General features: G+C 36.5%; 1 protein-coding gene across 2 annotated transcripts in view; it reads left to right on the plus strand.

Annotated features, from left to right (window-relative positions):
* Window positions 1–13,434, plus strand: part of LOC150108339 (zinc finger protein 277-like) — a 195,674-nt gene extending 182,240 nt beyond the window's left edge. The window contains exons 12-13 of one of the 2 annotated variants that reach the window (XM_090415746.1): window positions 1,657–1,781; window positions 13,257–13,434. In XM_090415746.1, coding sequence (XP_090271872.1) covers window positions 1,657–1,781; window positions 13,257–13,341 — 210 coding nt within the window. In that variant the 3' untranslated portion in view covers window positions 13,342–13,434. Of the gene's footprint in view, window positions 1–1,656; window positions 1,782–13,256 lie in introns of those variants that run through there. The other variant, XM_090415747.1, reaches the window with a different exon arrangement.
* Window positions 13,435–22,873: the final 9,439 nt, after the last annotated feature.

Genomic DNA, 22,873 nt, shown 5'->3' on the forward strand with positions numbered 1-22,873 from the left:
TTATTAGCAAGGAACTTGACATTGTTAGAATTCTAATAATGTGTATAAGCACAGGTAATCTAAGATAGAATGATTACTTAAAAAGAATGGAAGAGGAAAGTTAGTAAAATGTGTTATCAAGATGGTAGGCATGCTTATTCCCCAGGGGTATGCAAAAGAGCTTTGGGCTTGGGGGTTTGATGCACTTTCTTTTTTTTTTCTTTTTTTTTATTTTATATTTTTGTCACCATGTTACAGATAAGTTCAGACCTAAAAAAAAAATTCACTAACACCTTTTATTCTCCTAATAGGGAGTAGGCAAGGCTGTTTTAGCCCTAATATCAGTGGAGACTGAACTGTCCTTCTGAATCCTATTAACATTTGGATTCAGAAGGATAGTAGTTCAGTCTCCACTGGCAGCTAGAGATAGCTGGCCCAAGACTATCACTAATTATAAACAGCATCTAGTGAAGAGATGCTGACAAGTGCTGCTATCTCATAGTTACTAATCCTAATACTATATTTATTGTCTGAAATAGTGTTGGGTCTACAGTCAATTTTCTTGAGTGTATAGAGATGAAAAACTCGATTTTTGAGAGAAAAAAAAAATCTCTGGAGTCGCTCTCTGGCCCACTTGCCATTGAAAACATTAACCGTTATCCTGAATGGTGAACCTATAGAACAAGTGAAACATATCAGCTATTTAGGCACAGTTTTTAGTGAAGATGGCAAATTAAATATGAAAATAGACAACAGAATTAGCAATGCTGGTATGGTAGGAAGTCAACTGAACAAATTTATATATGGAATAAGAGAGAAATTTGTCAAAACACTAAACTAACTGTATAGAAGGCATTGAAACTAGTTTTAACTTATAAATTTGAAAGTTAGGTTTGAAATAAAAATACTGAATTAATAAAATAAAAAAAAATGAAACACTGGAGACTACTGATATGATAGTTTTATGAAAAGTTAGGGGAGGGAGTATATAGATGGCATTAATGACAGAATGTTATTAAAACTAATGATAGTAGGAAGGGACTTGACATTGTTATCATTTGCAAATGCATGAGCAGTGCTAATTTTAGGTGTTGTGGTCCCTTACACAATGTTTAAGGAAAGATTAGCAAAAAAAAAGAGAAAGAAATTTGTTGTTAGTATAACAAGAAAATGACTTGCTATCCAGATTTCAGTCCATCTGGATCAACCTCATGAACCAAATGGATTGACATAGCAAGAAGCACCTTAGAATACTGAAATATGTGTGATTTTATGATATTGAACCTTTGACAGATAACAGAATAATTTACCATGAGAACCGTTGACAGGAAGTTAGTAATAATATTAACTTTCCATGTACTATTACTATCATAGTCCTTACATCCCTGAGGGTACTCCTGATATCCCTAAGGTTATCAGGAATCTGATGATGAAGATTGCTTAATATGAAAGTCAGCTGATTTATTAAAACATGAAATGTGCTATGTCTGGATGAAAATCAGTTTACTCCACAACTTACCATTATTATTAAATTTATTCTTGTCTCCAAATTTTTCCCAAAGCATTTTGTTTGGTTATTCGTTTTGCGTCTGCTGTTGAAATAATTTATTCTCTGAGAGGAATTTCTTGTTTTGTTTTACAAATACATATTTGTGGTATTTGTTTTCTTTTTTTCAGCTTCATTGCAAAATGTGTATCTTCTGTAATGAAAAGTTTGCATTACATGACAATCTCCTGGCTCATATGACAGAAAGTGGACATATATGCCAACTACCAGATGCTAGCAAGTGGGATCAACCTCAGTAAGTTTATATTTTTTTTATTTATCATATACATTAGAAGTTTGTTATAAAGTTGTAGCACTCAAAAACTTACTGTTATAATAATATTAGTTGTAGTTTATAGACAAACAACTGATAAAATAAAATCTGGAAAAATAAAAATATCTTCATAATTGTTTAACAGATACTGCAACAGTTCAGTTCATTTATATTGGATTCAGTAGTACTGAAAAAGCATAGGGTTGTTTAAGGATTGAGTCTACATAACCAACTGGGACTCCTGCCGTAATGTCTATCTGATGCATTCCATCCTGTTATTACATCTTCACTTGGATACTGAAGATGGACTAACAAATGGAAGTTTAGCAGACTTGTATTTTATATTGCTGACGTTACGTATACACTGCTTGGAAAGAAGTCACTGAACACCACAGTGTGAGGAACAAACAGCCATGGCACCCGCCGTAATAAGATATAGGACCTCCTTTTGCTGCGATGACTGCAGCAATCCTACAGGACCTTCCACAAGCATACAATAGCGATCAATGAGAATTTTGGACCATTCTTTCTATAAGTGTGTAATGAGGTCCTGGACTATTCTGGATGAGGGGGGGGTGGACATCCCTTGACCCAATTCAGTTCATCCCAAATGTCCATCCCATTTCAGTATCAAATGTTTAATACAGTTAAGATCAAGGCTTTCTTGGAGGCCAGTCAAGTGTGGTGATGTTCATGTCCACAAACCATGCAGTTACAGCAGCAGCCTTTTGACATGGTGCATTGTCTAGCTGAAAGAGACAATGGTCAGTTCCATAGAAATGCCACAAAATAGGAAGCATTGCATTGTCCAGAAGGTTCAGATACCTTTCATAGTTCAGTGTTCATAGCACTACAAATAGAGGTTCAAGGCCAAACCAGGAAAATCAGTACCATACTATCACACTGCCACCTCTGAATTTCATAGTTGGGATTATTTACTCTGGTAAGAGATGTTCACTAGGCATCCACCACACCCGTCCATCTGTTCGGTGGAGAGTGTAGTGTGATTCATTGCCCCATAACACAGTTTTCCAAGCTTCTACATTCCTTCTGTACATGCTCTTTGCACCACTGATGATGCTGCATGTTGGTTCTGGTAATGTTGGGCTTGTATATTTCAGTCCTACCATGGAAACATATATTTTGAGCCTGTTCCGAATGTTTTTGTGCAGATTCATGTTCCTGTCGATGCTTGGAACTCTACATTCAACATGTCAGCCAACAAATTGCTGTTTTCACATATCCTTCATAGCAAAATACACTCATGTTTGCTGAGTGTGATGGGTCATCCACTGCAGGTAGCACTTGTAGTTGACCCCCCCTGCACTTCCATCTCAGTTTGGTATCACTGATTGTTGACCTGGTATGGTCCAGTTGGCCAAACGGATAAGTCTTCAACATGGCATCTTATCACAATGCCTCTCAAAATCCATCAGAACCCTTCTTGCAGCCATTTTACCCAGACACAGTTCCACTGACTTAGGAACATCATATTCCTCCAATTTATACCAGCTACAAAGACAGACTTGTTACATTTCTGATGCACCTTTTCCATGGGGAATGTTTGTTGATTGACTTCTTTCCAAGCAATGTACATTATGATAATATAACATAATCTGATAGCATGCTAATTATGATTTTATCTCCAGTTATACTTCTTGCATTTATCAGGGACCCAGAATGACCAGTGAGAATTCAGCTACTTAAACAATCTCACACCTAACAGATTTCAAGATAACATTATTAACATAAGAAACATCTGTAAAAAAAAAAAAAAAAATGAAACTAACAAAAGTATAGTTATTGAGTCATTACAGATGGCAGCTGATATCATCAGAGCAAAGGCTCTGGTCTCCATTTACCCCCCCCCCCACACACACACCCTGCTTCTCAGAATCTGTGCAGTGCAGGTGATACCCTTAGTTGAGGATATTCCAGTCACACTGTAGGAGTCCATACCATCCTCATTCAAGTGTATAGCAGTAAAACAGATCCACAGGTTGACTATTAGATAGCACATGGGACTGAACCTTATAATAACAAATGATCAGTTAGTATTAATTCCTGCTGTCATCACTTACTCTGCCAGTTTATGACTGGATGGAAGTATGGTAGTATTATGCTCTCATATCCAGATGGTACTGTAACAACATCACTGAAAGACAAGGCCTCACTACTTCGCTTTCCTGCATTAATGACAAAGCAAAGTCCCTATTCCCCCCCCCCCCCCCCATTAACCTGGCCACACTTCTAGTCAGGCAAAAAGAAGAGGCCACACAGGCAGATTGGGTACCCTCTGTGTGGATAGTATGTTGGTTAATCTGTCACTCCTACCACCCAGCCATTGCATGTATCTATTCATGTTTATCTCTTTTTCCCCACATATAATGAATTACACCTCCATGAAACACAGTTTTACTACATATTATAAAAAAAATCTCCCAGAAAAAAAAAAAAAAAAGATTAAAAAAAATCCATACAAAACTTAAAGCAACAAAAGCCCAAATCCACAGAGTCATCCATATAAGACATTATTATTATTAAGAGAAGCCTCCAGGAAGTCAGGGACTCATTGAGGGAGCTCACAAACTACACACTGTGTGTGTGTGTGTGTGTAAACATTGTGAATGAATTCACACTACTTGCACACACAACATCCAATGGCAATCCATTCCAAACGCACAACTCTATGAGAGAAAAATCTAATCCTCATCCCCTTCTTTTCTGTATTCATTCTCAGCTTCCAAGGATGTCCTCTTGCCCTTTCCCCACCCCTCCATAAAATGAAAAATTACATCAAATGAAATCCTGTATGACTCTTTCAGAAGTTTATGTCTCAATCATATCACCCACTATTTCTCCTGTTTGCTAGTGTCTGCACTATGCAAATTCTCAGTCTGTCTTCATAATCAGTATTTCACAATCCTGATATCATTTTTAACTGTGTCAGAATCACAATGGAAACCAGGAGACCAGACTTGTGCACAGTAGTTCAGTGAAGTCTTATCAAGACCTTGTAAAGAGGCAAAATGTCATCCTTATGTTTGCTACATGATCCCTGAACTTCAACTTCCTATCTACAAACACTCCAAGATTGCTACCCATCAGTTTCTTCTACTATAATCCCACAAATACAATGCAACATTAGATATCTAATCATGCCAAAGTGCTTGATTTTGAATTTATTGACATCCATTTTCCCATGCTCACAATTTCAGCCTTTTCAAATCATTCTGCAAGTACTGCATATCAGCAGCATTCCTGATTACCGTATTTGCATCATCAGCAAATAGCTGTATGTCGCCTGTCAAATCCTTCCCAATATCATTAATGTACAGATTGAATAACAGTGGACCAAGGACTGATCCTTGTAGTATACCACTGGTTATTTTATTTATTTATTTATTTATTTTTTTTATTAATCTTTGTACTGGTTATGGGCATTACTACCCTTACATCACGTCCAGACTTGATATAGGCCTAAGCCTTTACAAGTGTTTTACCTTATGCCTATTCTAGTTATCATTGTAGTCATTCTCTGGTGGCAACGCCATGCCACCAGTGTGCCCTGTAGGGGCCCCTCAAGGAAGGAACTTTTATATCCTTCTGCATAAGCCCAAGCTGTTTTAAATCCTTAGAGCTATCTGTGCTCCATACGGCATGTAAAGAGATGGTTGCACTGGTAAACCTCGGAGTTGCCCCATGCTCCTCCCATATCTTACTAACTAGATCTTGGTTATTCTTATAATAGTTTACCTTATTATTATGGCTGTAGGCTAGTGGGTCCCCTGTTCCCATCGCCTGGGCATCAACTACCCAAATGTCACCATCTGTTTTAATCACTGTCTGGCTTACACAAACCTGCAGAGGTCCTATAATGTGGTTCCACCATGGTCTCCCAACTTTTGTTCCTAAAGCGGTTGTTCAGAATGGAGACCACAGTGTCATGCCTCTGCACACGGATCCCCCATGGGTGCGGAAGCAACATTGGGCTATATGAGACAATGTCCCACTGTAGTGGTAGCCAGTCCTACAGTTTGAGTCGTCTGCCCCATTGAGCTGTGTGGGCTCGATGGTAATAGGTCTAAAGTCTGATGCACGGTTTGAAGTTTCTTTCTTCGGAATTGAGATGGTTCTTGAAGCGTGTAGGTATGGTGGTATTGCTTTACTGGAAAGGGGAATGTCCAATAAGTCTTGAAGAATCTTCAACAGCACCTTCCGAAGCCTAGCTGCAGGAAAGCCATCAGGTCCGGAGGCGAAGAAATTGGATGGAAGAGCTGCTTTGATCTCCTGGCTGGAGATAGAACTGGTATATTTGAAGGGCAGGAATGGACCTCAATAAGGTTGGTCATTGTTATGTCTTTTTTTTTTTTTTTTTTTTGTATAATGCTATTAGATTTAGTGGTCATTACTCTTTCCTTTACCTTATTATATATGTTGGCCTCTGTCTGCTAACTTTAACCCTTATATATCTCTAAATCATCTGCCTAACATTGAGTATATGATCTTACTGCTTATCTGACAATTTCTAAGTTTTGGGCCCCCAGAAAATACCTATTCCCTGATCTCTACAAGTCATCCACATTCGCTCAGACAAATTTATTTCCTGCGCCAGCCTGGGCTTTAAGGACAGAGTCACACTCAGCCTAAGGATGGTTATAGAGTATCAGATGCTACTAATATAATTCGCTTGAAATCAGAAGCTGTAGGTTTTCCCTTTTGTCTGTTGCAGTCGTGTCCCCTTTCCTTTCTTACTGAGGATATCCCCGCGCATACATATGATCACCAGGTTCGTATTTTTTATGAAGGGTCTAGGTCAGTCTACATGGTCAGAAAAGCACACATGGAAGGTAACAAACAAATTTAATGAATTCATAATTAATTACAATACAAAGACAAAATTGATATTTATGCTAGATTAAAACTCTTACATTTCTCTCACTTTCTCATTCTTAGATAAACATGGAATTCTTAATCTCTACAATACTATTCCTTTAACTTATCAAATATTTAGTTTACAACTTGATAGGAGCCAGCTAGGTATTTGGCACATTATTAATCTCCCTCAAGTAGGTCACGACAGAATCTCCAGTAAATTAATAGTTCTCAGAATTCAGTCTAATGTTATAGAGTCATTCACACATATAATAATTCTTCATATTTATCCTATCATAAATTCGAGTTACACTTTCTTCCGTTTCTGTCAGTCATGTTCTCTAAAGGGCTAGAATATGTAAAAGTACTTATCTACACTATCTTGGGTTCTTTCAGGATTTTCTCCGTTCTTCCTTCTTAAGAAGTTCTGGCTGCCTTGGATCGGGTGCTCGGTTTCTTTACTAAGGATTTACGTTGATGCTATTTCTTACCGACGGCCTGCGTTCAAGATTTGCCGTGTTTTGTGGCAGTGCCATACTGGGATTTCTCGGAGATCAGCTCTTAAAGATAAGAACTGAATCACGATGACCACTCAAATCACATGGTGAGAATACAGGAACAAACAAAACGGGGGGGGTTTCAATTCTGTGTTGCAGGTTTTATACTCTCCCTAAGAGCGCCACCTTTACGAGTTTGATCTCTCCTTTCACCCTTCCGATTCGTCCTTGACTGGGTGACTTCACCGTTCTTCATACGGGGCTTTCCAATTCTGGGAATGCATGCATCTTGATGTTTTCTTAGAGGTAGCACCCATGGACGCTTACGCTGCTATTGTAGTATTGGGCGACCTTTGCTCCTTCTTGCCGAATTATTGGCATTCTTTCACGTGTAGAAATTCACTAATAATTACTCTCATGTGAGCCCTTTTTGTTGACTTACAGTTACATTAAAATATAAACACACTAACTACAATACAAACATTTCTTATTCTAATTTGCCAGTTGTTATTTCTTTTAAAACATAGTTAGATTGTGCCAAATGATAAGTATGCTCATTTAATGGATATCTTCTGTTAGACTCTGGAAAGGTGACCTCATTTAGAGTGAAGTCGCCTATTTCAGATCTAACATCATCATCAGGGAAGTGTGGAGGTGGAGCAGAAAAGACTGTACTCCAGAATTTAACAAAATCATCATGTAAGTCTGCTAGAGGTGGAGGGGGAAGCACCGTCAACGATGGTCTTGGCACATTGCCCTCTATTCTTTATATAGAGGGCCCGCATAGCTGCATAGGCCCTCTTCCACTGCTTCCTATTTGACAAAGTCATTGTAGAATGAGACGTAGGCTGGTGTTGACGACGCATCAAGTGTTCAGAGAATTCAGCATGGAGGTAGTCATTTAACTGATCTGTAATATCCATTCCCAGAAGGTGATTCTGGATGAGAGATTTAAGAATTTGATGGTTATATTCCGGAAGAGGAGGATCGTCTAGAGATGATGTCAGTCTGAGAATGAAAACCTCTTCTTCAACAGCAGGATGGTGGCTGGAAGATGGAGAGGCAGGGACAGGAGATATGGAGATATTACCTGTGGCAGATGGGCTGCCATTCTTGAACTAAGGCTTTCTGTCTATGACACTTGATGGCATCCAAAGATCTTAATGGGAACACCTTAAATAAAGTCTCATTGATGTTCTTTATCCCTCGACTCGTCAACTCGGTCTCATGAGTGGTGAGAATCTTTTCTTCTTTGGCAGTCCAACGTTCTTTGACGTGCTCAGTTCTTATTGCAGCATTGGCTTCGGCTGGATGTTTTGAGGTGCAATGCACGCCAAGGCCGACTGCAGTTGAGAATGCACAATCGCAGTCCTGACACACGAAGTGTCTGAGATTTGGAACTCCTTGACTGCCAGAACAAGCATGATGAGAACTTGAAGAAATGGGTCGATGACAGTCCTTGCAGAGCTTTCTTTTAACTTTCTTCCTGAGGACGCTGCTGGGATGTGTGGCAGGATCACCTCCAAAAAAGAAACAGACATCTGGATTCACACTCGAATCACACTTAAATCTTGCAGACTTACCTCCCCTGTATACCACTTTTTGATATCTGTCAGTTAGCCATCCTCTTATCCACATAATTTTAAAGCCCACATGGAATGTCATCAAAGACGGGAATGGAGCATTACTAACAGAAGAGTTGGAAATCAAAAACAGATGGAAAGAATACTGTTAGGAACTGTACAGTAGAGTGGATAAAGAAAATGTGGAGGCCTCTCACCAGGAAAATTTTGATTTGGAACCTTCTCCACTTAGGCATGAAGTTGAAAGAGCAGTTAAACAGCTTAACAGCAATAAGGCCCCAGGTGCAGATGAAATCCAAGCAGAGTTAATTAAGGCCACAGGAGATGGAGAGATAAGAGTGTTTCATAGAAACACTCTTATCTTGATTACAAGGATATGGGAGACAGGATCATGGCCTAAAGACTGGAAGAAGTCAGTTTTCATACCACTACATAAGAAAGGTGATATGAAGTTGTGCAAGAACTATAGAACTGTTAGTTTAATATATCTCATGTAAGCAAAATTTTATTGACGATCATGCTCAATAGGATTGAGGCTGAAACTGAGGCAGAGATGCCCAAGGAACAAGCAGGTTTCAGGAAAGGTAAGGGCACCAGAGAGCAGATCCTTTGCCTTAGACAGATCATAGAAAAATATAAAGAATTTTATCAGTCCTCATGGATTATTGTACACAGATTTGGTCACTGGGTTTTCATGGTGACAAAGATATGTTAAAAAGGGTCTAGAGATGATTCACAAAGGTGGTAGTCTTTGGAATGTGGAATATGAGGACAGATTGATAAAATGTAAATTGCAAAGCCTCATGAATAGGAGGGGGAGATATGATTGAAACATATAAGCTCGTTGGGAGTTGTTATTAGATTGACATGGAAGAGATTTTTCATAGAATGGGAGGAGAGTAGAACAAGAAGCCATCGCTAGAAACTGTATAAGGAGGGGGGTGTGAGCAGAGGAGTGAGGAGAGGATTCTTTACATGGAGAGTCGTTGATGAGTGGAATGCATTGCCTGAGTGTGTTGTGAGTGTATACCTCCTATGATGAGTCTCTGACTCCATGGAGGTCAGATGTTAATAATTATTGTCTGAAAATCAAGGATTCCCACATATGCAGTGAGACAGGTGTTTGGCTTGCATCAAAAACGTGGGAATCCAAGACTTACCCATTATCACCTACCTTTGGACCATAAGACGCACCCGAATTCTAAGTTGATTTCTTTACATAAAAAAGGTGCATCTTGTGGTCTGAAAAATATTGTGCTTTAAACAGGAACTCATTCTTCGTGAAGTCTCACTTGTAAGCAACCTGTCAGATCTTCATTATGCTGATAACTATCTAAAGACCTTGTATAATGATGAATGTTTATGTAAAATGATGCATGTGAACATGCTTATGTTGTTATAATTAATGTTATATGTTTCAAATCAACTGCTGTTAGAGTTGTTATGTTTTTTTGCATATTCTCTAGTATATTATCTTCCTAATAAAGCTGGCAAACAGTGAAATGCATAAACATTTTGTTTATTAAAATAAGTCCTACATGTATAATTTCTGTTATCCTCATAGTTTGGTTTCAGTATAAAAAGGTAGCATATTTTATCTTTTTAGGTAAAGTGTTATGGAAGATGACAAACTAAGACGTAAATAGATAACATGAGGATCATTTCAGAGGTTCTGCACTCCTCTTGTTAAACCAAACATTTATTTATCAAAATATTTATATACCTTCAGTATAATCACATCTTTTTTTATCACTGCTGCCCAGCATTTAGTTAAATCTTCAGCAAATAAATAATTTCATGTTGGAGTGCAAGTTTAATATACATATATAAAACAAGAAAGAATTTGGCTTAAACACAACATTAGCAGTATATAACATCTGCTAATTTTCAAACTAGTTTTGACATAAGGAAGTGAGATTCGTGTGAGAAGTAAAACAGTTCATCACACACATATCATTAGTTCATAGTAAAAATATTAAAAACATATATATTTACATATTAAAAATGAAGATTACTAGAAAGAACTTAGAATGTTTAAGCAGAGTTAATCTAAGATGGTACGATTACTTAAATAAAAAGATGTGTAAAACAGATATACAGAATAAGACTGGCCAGTGCATAAGTATACTAATGCAGTTTGGAGTGCTTTTGAAACAAAAGAAAGAGCACACAAAGAAAGTCAAGAGATTTGATGAACAATGGGCCAATTTGAGTGAAAATCATTGATAGAAAACTAAGCCTAAAATTGTGTTGGACTAGCATATGATCTGTTATACATCATGTGAGAATATATTCCAGAAAATCATGATGATGAAAAGCATTATGTTAATTTAATGGAAGAGAGTACTATTAGAATTAAGATAAGTTATGCATATTAAATACATCCAGTATTTTTTCCGGGTTATGTAAAAATCTTCAAAGATCAGAGTAACCTGTAGTATTGATAATATATTAATGCCACAGTGAATAAAGTGATTTGTTTTAGATAATAGCGCTACTCCAAGTTATATAAATATTACCATCATGTCAATAACAAGCACTTGAGCATTCAATTAAAGTAAAAATACTCTTTTCAATTCTCAAAAAAAAAAAAAAAATTGATAACAGTAGGAATTTATACTTCAAACAAAAAATACTGCCTTTATAATTAAGATCCTGACAACTGTCTGGATATGACACAGCTTGAATATTTGTGAATGAAAACAATTTTTTATATATCAAACCCAACAATCAGAGGTTACAAAACCTTTAAGGAAACAGAAGCTTATTGTTTGTTGACTAGTTAGACATTATAGTCCTTGAGGAAAATGTTCTGAGTGTGTCTGTTACAAAGAATAGAAGCCGACAGAATAAAAGAGGAAAACTAGTTTTGTAAGTTTCAATTTGAACCACATATAGATGTTGACTAGCAACTTCTCATATTTGTATCCATTTTATTTTCATAAAATGGATAAATGCTAGTGGCCATTTCAACAGAACAGTGCTGAAATTTTGGTTCATCTCTCCAAAATATGAGAACATTAATCTGTTGTCGCTTTTCGTGATGGACATACCTTTTGTTATCTCCATAGGTCTAGCTCCCACTGATGAGACCTCAGTACGGTCAAAATTGGTCTGGGTAATCTCTGATTCAATTCAATCCACTTGAACATCCCTTCTAAGATCTCTTTATATGTAAAATTGTAAGAAATGAAAAAATTTTATGGTGCACAGTTTGTAGTAAATATGTTAATGAAGTTAAGACCTGGATTTAATTACTAAGAATAAGCCAAATTCATTACATTTCAGAAATGCCTTTCTTTGCTACTTACCATTATTTTTCATTTATTTTCCCATAAGAAATTACAGTAACTAAACTATAATAAAATTAGTTTAATCCTTTATCCAAGTGTGAGCAAACAAAGTTTGCACCTGAAAGTATCTTCAGGACTGGGGTAAGGTGGTACAACACCAGGACAACTCGTTGCAAAGGTGGAGCAAGCTACCAACACTCCTATCTCAGTATCTCCTATAATGCAAAACACATCTCCTTGCGGATATGTCTAATGTTATGCATTAAGGGAAGGGCCACTACCCAGACTAGTTTCGACCTTTATTGAGGTCTCTTCAGTGGGAGCCAGACCCAAGTGGAGCCTGGCTCCCACTGAAGAGACCTCACACTTGGATAAAGGATTAAACTAATTTTATTATACTCTAACCAAGTGAAAAATAAACTTTCAACATCTTTCTCTAAATCCAGAGTAATTTATTAAAAAAGGGTGGCACACCAATTGGCAACTCCTATAGGTAGAGATGACCTGCTAATGCTTCTGCCTGGTATCGCTACTTGGGCCTGGCTCCCACTGAAGAGACCTCAGTAAAGGTCGAAACTAGTCTAGGTAGTGGCCCTTCCCTTAATGCATAACATTAGACATATCTGCAAGGAGATGTGGTTTGCATTATAGGAGATACTGAGATAGGAGTGTTGGTAGCTTGCTCCACCTTTGCAATGAGTTGCCCTGGTGTTGTACCACCTTACCCCAGTCCTGAAGATACTTTCAGGCGCAAACTTTGTTTGCTCACACTTGGATAAAGGATTAAACTAATTTTATTATACTCTAACCAAGTGAAAAATAAACTTTCAACTTCAGTAACTAAACTGTTAAGTAAAGGTATCCCAGAAAGAGCACGCAAAGAAAGTCAGAGATTTGATGAACAATGGGCCAATTTGAGTGAAGGTCATTGATAGAAAACTAAGCCTAAAATTGTATTGGACTAGCATATGATCTGTTATACATCATGTGAGAATATATTCCAGAAAATCATGATGAAAAGCATCATGTTAATTTAATGGAAGAGAGTACTATTAGGATTGAGATAAGTTAATAGTTCATCAACAAAGATTATTATTAGTAGTATTTAAATTTTAAACTTAATAACATTAAATTTAAAATTACACTTACCTTACTGCTTGATATAAAAAAATATATAAATAAATTTTACTTATATATTTTTTGTTTTAGATACTTTTTCCCTACCTTTGAAAATGACAATTTATTGTGGAGCCTGGATGATAATGATGATTCCTTACTGATGAAATTACTTTGAATGACTTATTTTAAAAAAAAAAAAAAAAGTCAGTAATGTAAAAATATAAAATAGTGTATAAATTTTGTAAATAAATAACCTGTTTATTCATTTCATATGTACTCATTTATTCTTTCATTAATACCTCAAACTATCTTTTGATTCCATGGATTAATATATATCAATGTTAATTAATACATATTAGCCCATGTCAATCATATTAATAATATCAGTTTTTTTTTTTTTTTATACTAATAAATTAAAAGCTTATGCTGAAAGTAACATCTTGATTATACTTAAGATATTGTTATACTTCAGAAAGCAGGATCAGATGTACTTTTAAAAAGTCAGTTGTCCAGGTGGCCATTTAGTGGAAAAGAGACCAAATAACTGAGAGTAATGTAAAGAAAAAAAAAAAAAGGATGGATTAATGTGCTCTCGTCTATATACTGGAGGATAGTATCCTAGTCTAATCAAAATAGGCCTTACTGACTATGTTAATAAAGTCTTTAGAAGGTAGATGATTTTAATTTTTAGCTTTTATTTTTGTACTAATTGTATTATGTTGAGTAATCAACATTCCAAGATATTTGAAGGAAATGTCACCTTTAAATTTCAGGTTGTCAATGGTAAACTAGTCATTTTCCCCTTGATTGTGATTTCTACATAAATTTAAATATTTAGTTTTATCTGGTTGATTTCTAATCATAGTTTTACAGCAGCAGTTTTGAGTTTTCTAAATGTTATTCTAATGTCTTCAGTATTTTCTCCAACAAGGCATATATCATCTGCATATCCTAATATTAAGAGTGGGGGGGACTGAAAAGTTCTGATAAATACCTAGAACAAAAATGATATTAAAGCAACTGATATAACCACAGGAAAGAACATATCTTAAAACTTTTTTAACCCCCATGTTTCATCAAATTGTAATAATTTATTCTTTTTCTTTTAGGATACATGAAGACATGTCAGAGAATTTGAAGAAATTCGAAAACAGAAAGGTGCGGGCCATCAAGTTTTTTTTGGTGCAAGAAAAAGTCTGTAACTGAGATTCAACAAACTTTGTGTGAGACTTTAGGGGACTGTGCCCCAGCATAGCCATCAGTTGCCAGCTGGGTGGCCAAGTTAAAAACTGGACATCCTGAGACAACAGATGTTCCCAGGTCAGGAAGACCTTCCACAGCGAATCACACCTGAAAACATCGATGCAATGCATTCCATGATCCTTGATGATAGATAAATACCAGCCAAAAACATCGTAAAGACTCTGAGGATATCCAGGGAACGAGTTGGGGTCATTATCCACCAACATCTGGACATACAGAAGCTGTCCTGCTCTCTGAGAGAGCTGGATGGATCCCCTAAATGTTTGAATGCCAACCCAAAGAGAGAACATGTGCTGTCATCTCAAAGGATTTTGGATCATTTTGAGAAATCAGGTGCAAATTTTTTGGCTCTTATTGTGACTGTTGATGAAACATGGCTTCATCATCACTATGACCCAGAGACCAAACACAGTCAATTGAGTGAAGACACAAAGTTTCTCCATGGCCAAAGAAGTTCCGAACCCAAAAGTCAGCAGGGAAGGTTCTTGCCATTGTCTTTTGGAATATGGGTGGTGTAATCCTTACCAAGTATCTCTTACCAATTGGAACGGATGAGATATCAGAAAATGTACTAAAGGAATGTTCAGCTGAAACTGGCTAGGCCCTTGACATTTTTGTATAATGTGAGTCTTAGCTCAGGAAAGATCCCACAGGAATGGAAAGAATGTATGATGATCCCATTGCACAAGGTTGGTACAAAGACTGCTGTGTCTAATTATTGACCTGTCACTATCACTGGAGTAATTGTAAAGATTTTAAAAATAGAAAGTTGGTAAGAACTCACATACAGAAATGAGTGGACAAACAAGATATACTTTGCAATGAACAGCATGAGTTCACTGAAAGGATATCATATCTGAACAGTCTGTTCATATTTAATAATAACATTACGACTCAGTTGGATGAAGGAATGGATACACTATGATACTGTTGGACTTTGCTAAAGCATTTGATAGGATACTACATGAAAGGTTGTTGCATAAAAGTGGGATTAGAATATAAAATATTGGTTTGAATAAGTGAGTGGCCAATGGACAGGTATTGGACCAATGATGCAAAGACAGGCAGGGTTGATTTCAGTAAGCTGGAAATGTGAAGAAATGATAATGGCTATCAATTCAGTGTTAATAAGTATAAGTTATGTACTTTAGTGTAATGTGATATCCAATAACATATTATATTGGTGAATTATGCTTGGAGTAACTGACGAGGCAAGAGATCTTGGAGTTATGATGGATGGAAAGTTCAAAGTGGCATAACAAAAATTGCAAATACAACTCAGAGAGTAATGTTGAAATGAACATTGACATGTTAGAAATGGAAGTCCTTTTGCCTCTTTACAGGGCCTTGATACAACCACACTGATCTACTGTGTGCAGATTTGGTCTTTTGGCTTCAAAAGGAATAACGATTCTGTAGAAAGTCTGCAAAGAAGAGTCACAAAGATAATATCAGGATTACGAAATGTAGATTACAAGGATAGATTGAGAGTACATGGACTGCAGACACTGGTAAACAGAAGAAAGAGGAGTGATATGATAGAGGTCTAAACTTTTGAGATGGCAGTGGAGATATTGGTTGATAACATTTTTCATTATATGGAAGGTGAAGAGAGGACACACAGACATCTCTGAAAGTTTATGCGCAGTTAAGAAAGAGGTAAGAGCTAGAATTTTCTCTCATAGAACTGTGAGTGAGTAGAACACTGCCTATTGAAGCAGTGAGTGCATCTAAAGTGAATGAGTTTAAGAGAAAGCATGACAGCTGGTGAGGATGATATATGGCCTCCCTTGATGAGTCATTAACTCGCTAGAGGTATTATAATAATAAATACATACAATGGAACATCTCTTAACTTAAGCCTTTGGATGCAAAGTCAGTTTTTAAGATGGCAGCTCATCAGGCACTACTCATAAAACATTAAACAATCCCAGAGGAGTAATTTTCAGTGGGGCCTCTTTGATGTTCCAAGCAATTAAATAATTGCTTGGAATATCAAAGAGGTTTCATTCCACGATGTTCCATGGAACGAAACCGGAACAACAGCCATAAAACTAATCCGTATGTATCAGTCAGGAACATTGTACATGCTTACCAAAAGACCTGGGAGAGATACCAAGGTTGAAGTAATGCAGAAGTCACATAGACATGAATATATTTCACGTGCAAAACTTTGTTTTGCTTACTGGGAAAAAGGATTAAAATCAAGTATAAAATTTCTTGGTATCTTTAACGTATAATACACCCAAGGTAAAAAACTTTCTACATCTTTCTCTCATCCAGAGATGTTTATTAATGTCAGTCACCTTTTGGCTACTTGTATATGAGCTATATATGACCTCTGCATTACTTCAACCTTGATGTCTCTCCCCGGATCTGGCTCCCACTGATGAGACCTCAATAAAGGTCAAACCGATCTGGGTAGTGGCCCTTCCCATTATGCATTGCATTATACACACTAAAGCAAGTGATATGAAGTCATTAGCCTATATACAAGTAGCTCAGACATGAATATATTTCATGCGCAAAACTTTGTTTTGCTTACTTGGGAAAAGGATTAAAACGAAGTATAAAATTTCTTTAACGTATTTCTTCTCCTGATTTGCTCATTTCTGCTCATACTGCACTTTTGTTGTCCTTACTGAGTCACTCTCCTGGCTTTCTCTTCTTCTTAAGACTGATTATTACCATATAGTGCCTCCAAAGTGCCTTATTCAGCCTTTTTGACCTTTGTCTATTATCTATTCCCAAGCAGCATTTATTTCCTTATCGCTCAACTCCTCTTTCCATGATATAGCTCCAGGGCCATCTCCTAAGTTTGTCATAATCACTAGCCTTGGAGTCCACACATATATCCTTTCCTGACAGAAGCCTGCATATGGTGGCCACAACCCAGGTGATCACTTCATGATCACTCTCACAACTGGAGGAAAATGTGAAATTCCCACTCACAGTTACATTCTCTGATGAAATGATCAGATCTAAAACTTGATCTTTGCGTGTCCTCCTTTACATGCTGCCTGAGATAGTTGTCTCTCAATGACTTGAGAAATTCATTTTCCTTATCTCCAGATGCTATCTCTTCATTCCAATCTATACTACCATAAATAACATTTCCTTTGTTCTCTAATCCAACTTGGTTATACATTTCTTCACCACCATCCTCCACATTCCTTGGCCTATAGCAACATCCAACTAAATGTCTTCCTGTCAACTTCCACTGCATACCACACCACCTCAAAACCATTTGCCATTTTTTCTATCTTTCATGTCTACCTTACGTGGACAAAATGCTCCTGCTGTCATCAGCAGCACTTCCTTCCCCAACACACACACACACATGTAATATTTAACTGCACTGTTAGTTATATTCTAAGATTTCATTTATCTTATTGTCTTTCTTATGTCTACCTTACTTGTACTTGTTTTAATCTTTCTGTTAAGTTCTCTTTACCTTGTTCCTACTTAAGCCGATTAATTTAGTCTCTGCTTGTAATCCTTTATACTACCTACAAGTGTTAGCGCTGTTAGTAAAAAGATCTGTAGAATAGGCAAGTCACAGATCCAGTGTTAACTATTTTCCATGGAATATAATTATTATTACCCAAAACCCCCATAGAGTCAAAGACTTATCTAGGAGGTCCTTTTATCAAACTCACAGCTCATCATACCGTGCTTTAAACACACTCAAGTTCTCTGCAGACACCACACTCTCAGGCAAGGCATTCCAATCATTCACAACTCTGCATGAAAAAAATCTTCTCACTCCTCTGCTCACACCCTCCTTATACAGCTTCCAGGGATGACTGGTTCTCCCCTGATCTCTCACTATTTTCTGTAGAACCTCTCCAACATTGATCCTATAACAGGGGTTTTCAACTCGTTGATCTCTTCTGTATTCCTCCTTACTTACAAATTTAATTAAAACTGAAAACATAAAATTTTATTTATCATTATTTTGTATTATTTTTAATTCGCTTTAAGTGCATTGCTATTTATTTATTTTTCGTTAAAATTGTCAAATCAGTAATTTTCTTATAAGTCTGGATAAATAAATTAATTTGGATAAGTGGAAGTCAAACAGCGAGCCGAGTGAATAAGATTATAAGCAAAGTGTAAAAACTCAATTGTAGCTTAAATATTAAATATTCCAAAGCACATTACATCAATTTTTTACTTAGGTTAAGTCCCATGTGAATATTGTAAAAAATAAACTTTGTTTGTCTCGGTATAGTTTGTATTAGATGTTTTTGTAAATAACTCTTTTGAAGCTAACTGTATGTACTGCTTTAATAAGAATATGTTAGTGTTAAAAACAAAGGCAATGTTTTTGTCATCAAAGCTGTATATGGCAGCATTAGAAAGACTGTTATTGAAACTTGTATGTATGAGAAAGGCTTGCAGGCTCTAAGTGTAAACATCTTCGAAGTCAGTCAGAAAGAGTTCAAACAACTTTCCGATGGCCGACAACTTACAATCAAAAGAAAGTGGAGGAGAACAAAAGGTGTGCCGAACTTGAAACTTAAGATGAAAGGCTCATACCGATTCTTTGGGGGTTGCCAAACTTCATGTGAGGTCTCAGAGGAGGCCTAATAAAAAGGGACTGAAGCAAGCAGAAGGGGTCCCGGTTCCAGAATTGCTGTCAGAGAGGAGGCTGCCTGGTCCAGAGTCGCCATAAGTGAGACTGCACAAATCCACGTTGTTTGAGACAGGAGTTTCCTGCTTTCAGAAAGGAGCTTCTCGGTTCGAGATATCGCTAGAGAGAGACTATTTCTAGGCTGCAAACAAGGTTTCAAATTGCCGAAAGGAAGAGTTCCAATTGCCGGAGAAAAGTTTCTGGGCGAAGTTAATGTCAGACATTCACCAGTGTGTTGCGTTTTCGTTACAATTTGATGAATCTAACTACACTGATATTGCTCAGTTAATGGTATTTATTCACATGGTATTTCAAGATTATTCAAGTAAGAAGAACTTTTTAAAATGATACCATTATTGGGAAGGACTAGGGGAGAAGACATTTTTTCGGCATTTGATGAATTTGTGAAACATCCGCTTTATAAACTTGTGTCTGTTACTACTGATGGTGCTCCTGCAATGATAGATAATAAATCAGGCTTCATTTCATTATGTAAAAACGATGCAAAATATCCAGATTTTTTAACCTACCACTGTATTATTCACCAACAAGTACTGTGTAGTAAAAGATTAAACACAAAAGATGTTTTGGATATTACATTTGAAATTGTAAATTCTGTTCGAGGAAAAGCCCTGCAATGGTGGTTATTTAAATTACAAGCAGATGATGATAGGGAACTTCTGTTGTACAATAATGTTCACTGGCTCAGCAGAAGTCAATTTTTAGAAAGATGTCTTGTATTAATTAACAATATAAAATATTTTCTTGGTGAAAAAGGAGATATTTATCCACAATTGAGTGATAAAAGATGGTTGTTACACTTATCATTTTTAGTAGATTTCTGTATGAAATTAAGCAATTTAAATTTAGTTACAAGGTAGAGATAAAAATTTAATTGACATGTTAAGTTCAATAAAAACTTTCCAACAATACTTACTTTTATTAAAGAAAAATATAAATGACTGTGAATTTAGATATCTCCCATATTTATTAAAATTTTTTGAAGAAAATCAAGAAATGCTTGGCTATGATTTAAATGAATTTAATGTGCGTAATCAAGATTTAGAGATTTTAATAAAGCTGAAATGGTTGTATCTTTTATCAATAATCCATTTCAAGAAAACTTGAACATCACAGAAATTTCAAATAAAATTAGTGGGCTGTTTGATAAAAACCAAGCTGAAGTAGAACTTGAGATAATAAACATCCAGAATAGTTTACATTTAAAATCAATAAACAATGAAGTCATTTGGAAGTATGCACATGAAAAATGAAAAATTCCCAATATTAACTGATATTGCAAAAAAAATTCTGTCGTGTTTCGATCGACATACTTGTCAGAATCCACTTTTTCAAATATGACCGTCATAAAAAACCAATTAAGAAACCAAATTACAGATGATCATTCGGATGATTGTCTGTGATTGGCCACTTTTTCATATCAACTTGACTATGAAAATATTGCAGGTCCAAACAATGCCAAATTTAACATTAACTTTTTTTTTTAATCAACCAGCATTTCCTGTAACTTGTGAGTTTGTAATCAATCTGTTGTTTTTTCTAACTTTGGTTTTCCAAAATAGAGAAATATTTTATTCCAATATATATGTTGTATTAAAATAATTAAAAGTGATAAATAAAATTTTTAAAAACACAAAGTTTTCAGTTGTCTATTTGTGCGTAATCACATATCGGGTATCTTATATACGTGATCTGTATAAGAGAGTAGATCACCGAATAACTTTTTATAGAAAAGTAGCTCGCGTAGTAAAAAAGGTTGAACACCACTGTCCTATAACAACCTCTTAATAACTTGTAGGTCTCTATTGTATCTTCCCTCCTCCTCCTCCTGTCCACCAGACTGCAAGTTGCATCTTCTCCATCTCTCCTCATACTTGACATTCCAGAGGTTAGAAACTACCTTAGTCAGTCACCTCTGGACACTCTCCAACATCTCTTCATCCTTCTGAAAACCAGGTGACCAAATCTGGGCACAATATCCATGTGTGGCCTAATCAAAGCCTTATACAATGGAACAAGAATCTACCTACTTCTACAAGTCAGTGTTCTCCACATCATTCCCAGAAGACTTTGTGTTGTCTTCACAATTTTGGCTATGTGTCCCTTAAATTTCAGATCCTTATCCACTATCACTCCCAGATCTCTTATTTCCTCCACCTCCGACAATATATCCTCATCAAGCATAAATTCTGCATCCCATCTTTGTTTTTCAAAATTTAAAACCTTACATTTTGCAACATTGAACTCGCATTCTCATTCCCATGCCCAATCACTCAATTTATTCAAGTCTTGTAAAGCCACAACATCTTCTCTACTCTTCATGATTCGTCCCAACTTTGCGTTATCTGCAAACAACTGAATATCTCCATCCAAATCTTCACCAATATCAATAATATACAAGTTAAATAGCAATTTCCCTAAAACAGACCCCTGAGGCACACAATTAGTAACTTTCCTTTTCCTGGATATTGCTCCCCCCATACACAGTTTGTTGATACCTATTAGATAGCCATTCTCCAATCCAATGCACCAATGTAATATCCAACCCCATCCACTCCAGTTTGACTATCAACTTATGCGGGAATCTATCAAAAGCCTTTGCAAAATCTAAGTATATTACTGTGTATCCTTCTCCTCTGTCCATGGAAGCAGTTACCTTATTGTAATAAGTAAGTAGATTACTAAAACATGACTCCCCCCTTTATCAAATCCATGCTGTCCAAAGATAATACCATTGTTGTCAACCCAATTCTGGATCCTAGTTCTCACAACTTCTCCAACAATTTAACTACAACTCCTTAGGAACTTGACCCAGTGCAAGAAATTAAAAAAAGATGTCAACTCCCTGGCACATTCCTTCAGAATACATGGTGATATATTATCAAGTCCCACTGCCTTATTTACATCTAGTTTGCTCAACTCCCCATACACCTCTTGCTCACTTACAGTCAGTCAGTCTCTCTTCCCAATCACTGCTCTCAATCTCTCCATGAAGTCACATTCACAAGATTGAAAGACCTTTATGAACTGTTCATTAAGTATCTCCACCACACCTGCAACAGCTGTCTTTATACCATTTTCTCCAATCACTGTCATCCTTCCATAACCATTCTTCCTTTTGCTACATATCGAAAGAACTCCTTAGGATTTTTTTTTTTTTTTGGCTTCATTAGCTAACTACTATTCATACCTCTCTTTAGCTACTCTCACCAACCAAGTCACCTGCCTTGCCTAGTCTTTGTAGTCCTCATTGAATTGGTATTTCCACTTCTCTTATGCTGCCTCCATTATGCCCTTTTTCTCTGTATTGCATGCTTAATCTCTTTATTCATCCATTTCACACATACTTTATTTAATTTTCTCACCCTTGGAATACATTTAGACATTGCATCTACGAGATAGTTTTTGAAAATCTCCCAAGCTGCATTGATCTCTTTTCCAGCTAACTCCTCATTCCATGCTACACCTGCAAGCTGTTTCCTGAGCTCTTCATAATCACCTGCCTTGTAGTTCCACATATACCCTTTTCTCACACTGCTGGCAACCACCCAGGTAATCACCTCATGGTCACTCTCACCAATTGGTGGATGATTTGACACCTCATTTATAATTACATCCTCTAATGAGATGACCAAATCCAAGACCCTCAGTCCTCGTGTGCCCTCTGTTACATACTATGTGAGGCAGTTATTCCTCAAACACTCAGGAAACTCATTTTCTTTACTTCTAGTTGCTATCTCATCATTCCAGTCTATGTTGCCATAATTAAAATCACCCTTTTCTTATT

The sequence above is a fragment of the Typopeltis vanoorti genome, chromosome 3, assembly GCF_054136105.1.
Source record: "Typopeltis vanoorti isolate ZY-2024b chromosome 3, IOZ_Tvanoo_1.0, whole genome shotgun sequence".
Taxonomy (NCBI): domain Eukaryota; kingdom Metazoa; phylum Arthropoda; class Arachnida; order Uropygi; family Thelyphonidae; genus Typopeltis; species Typopeltis vanoorti.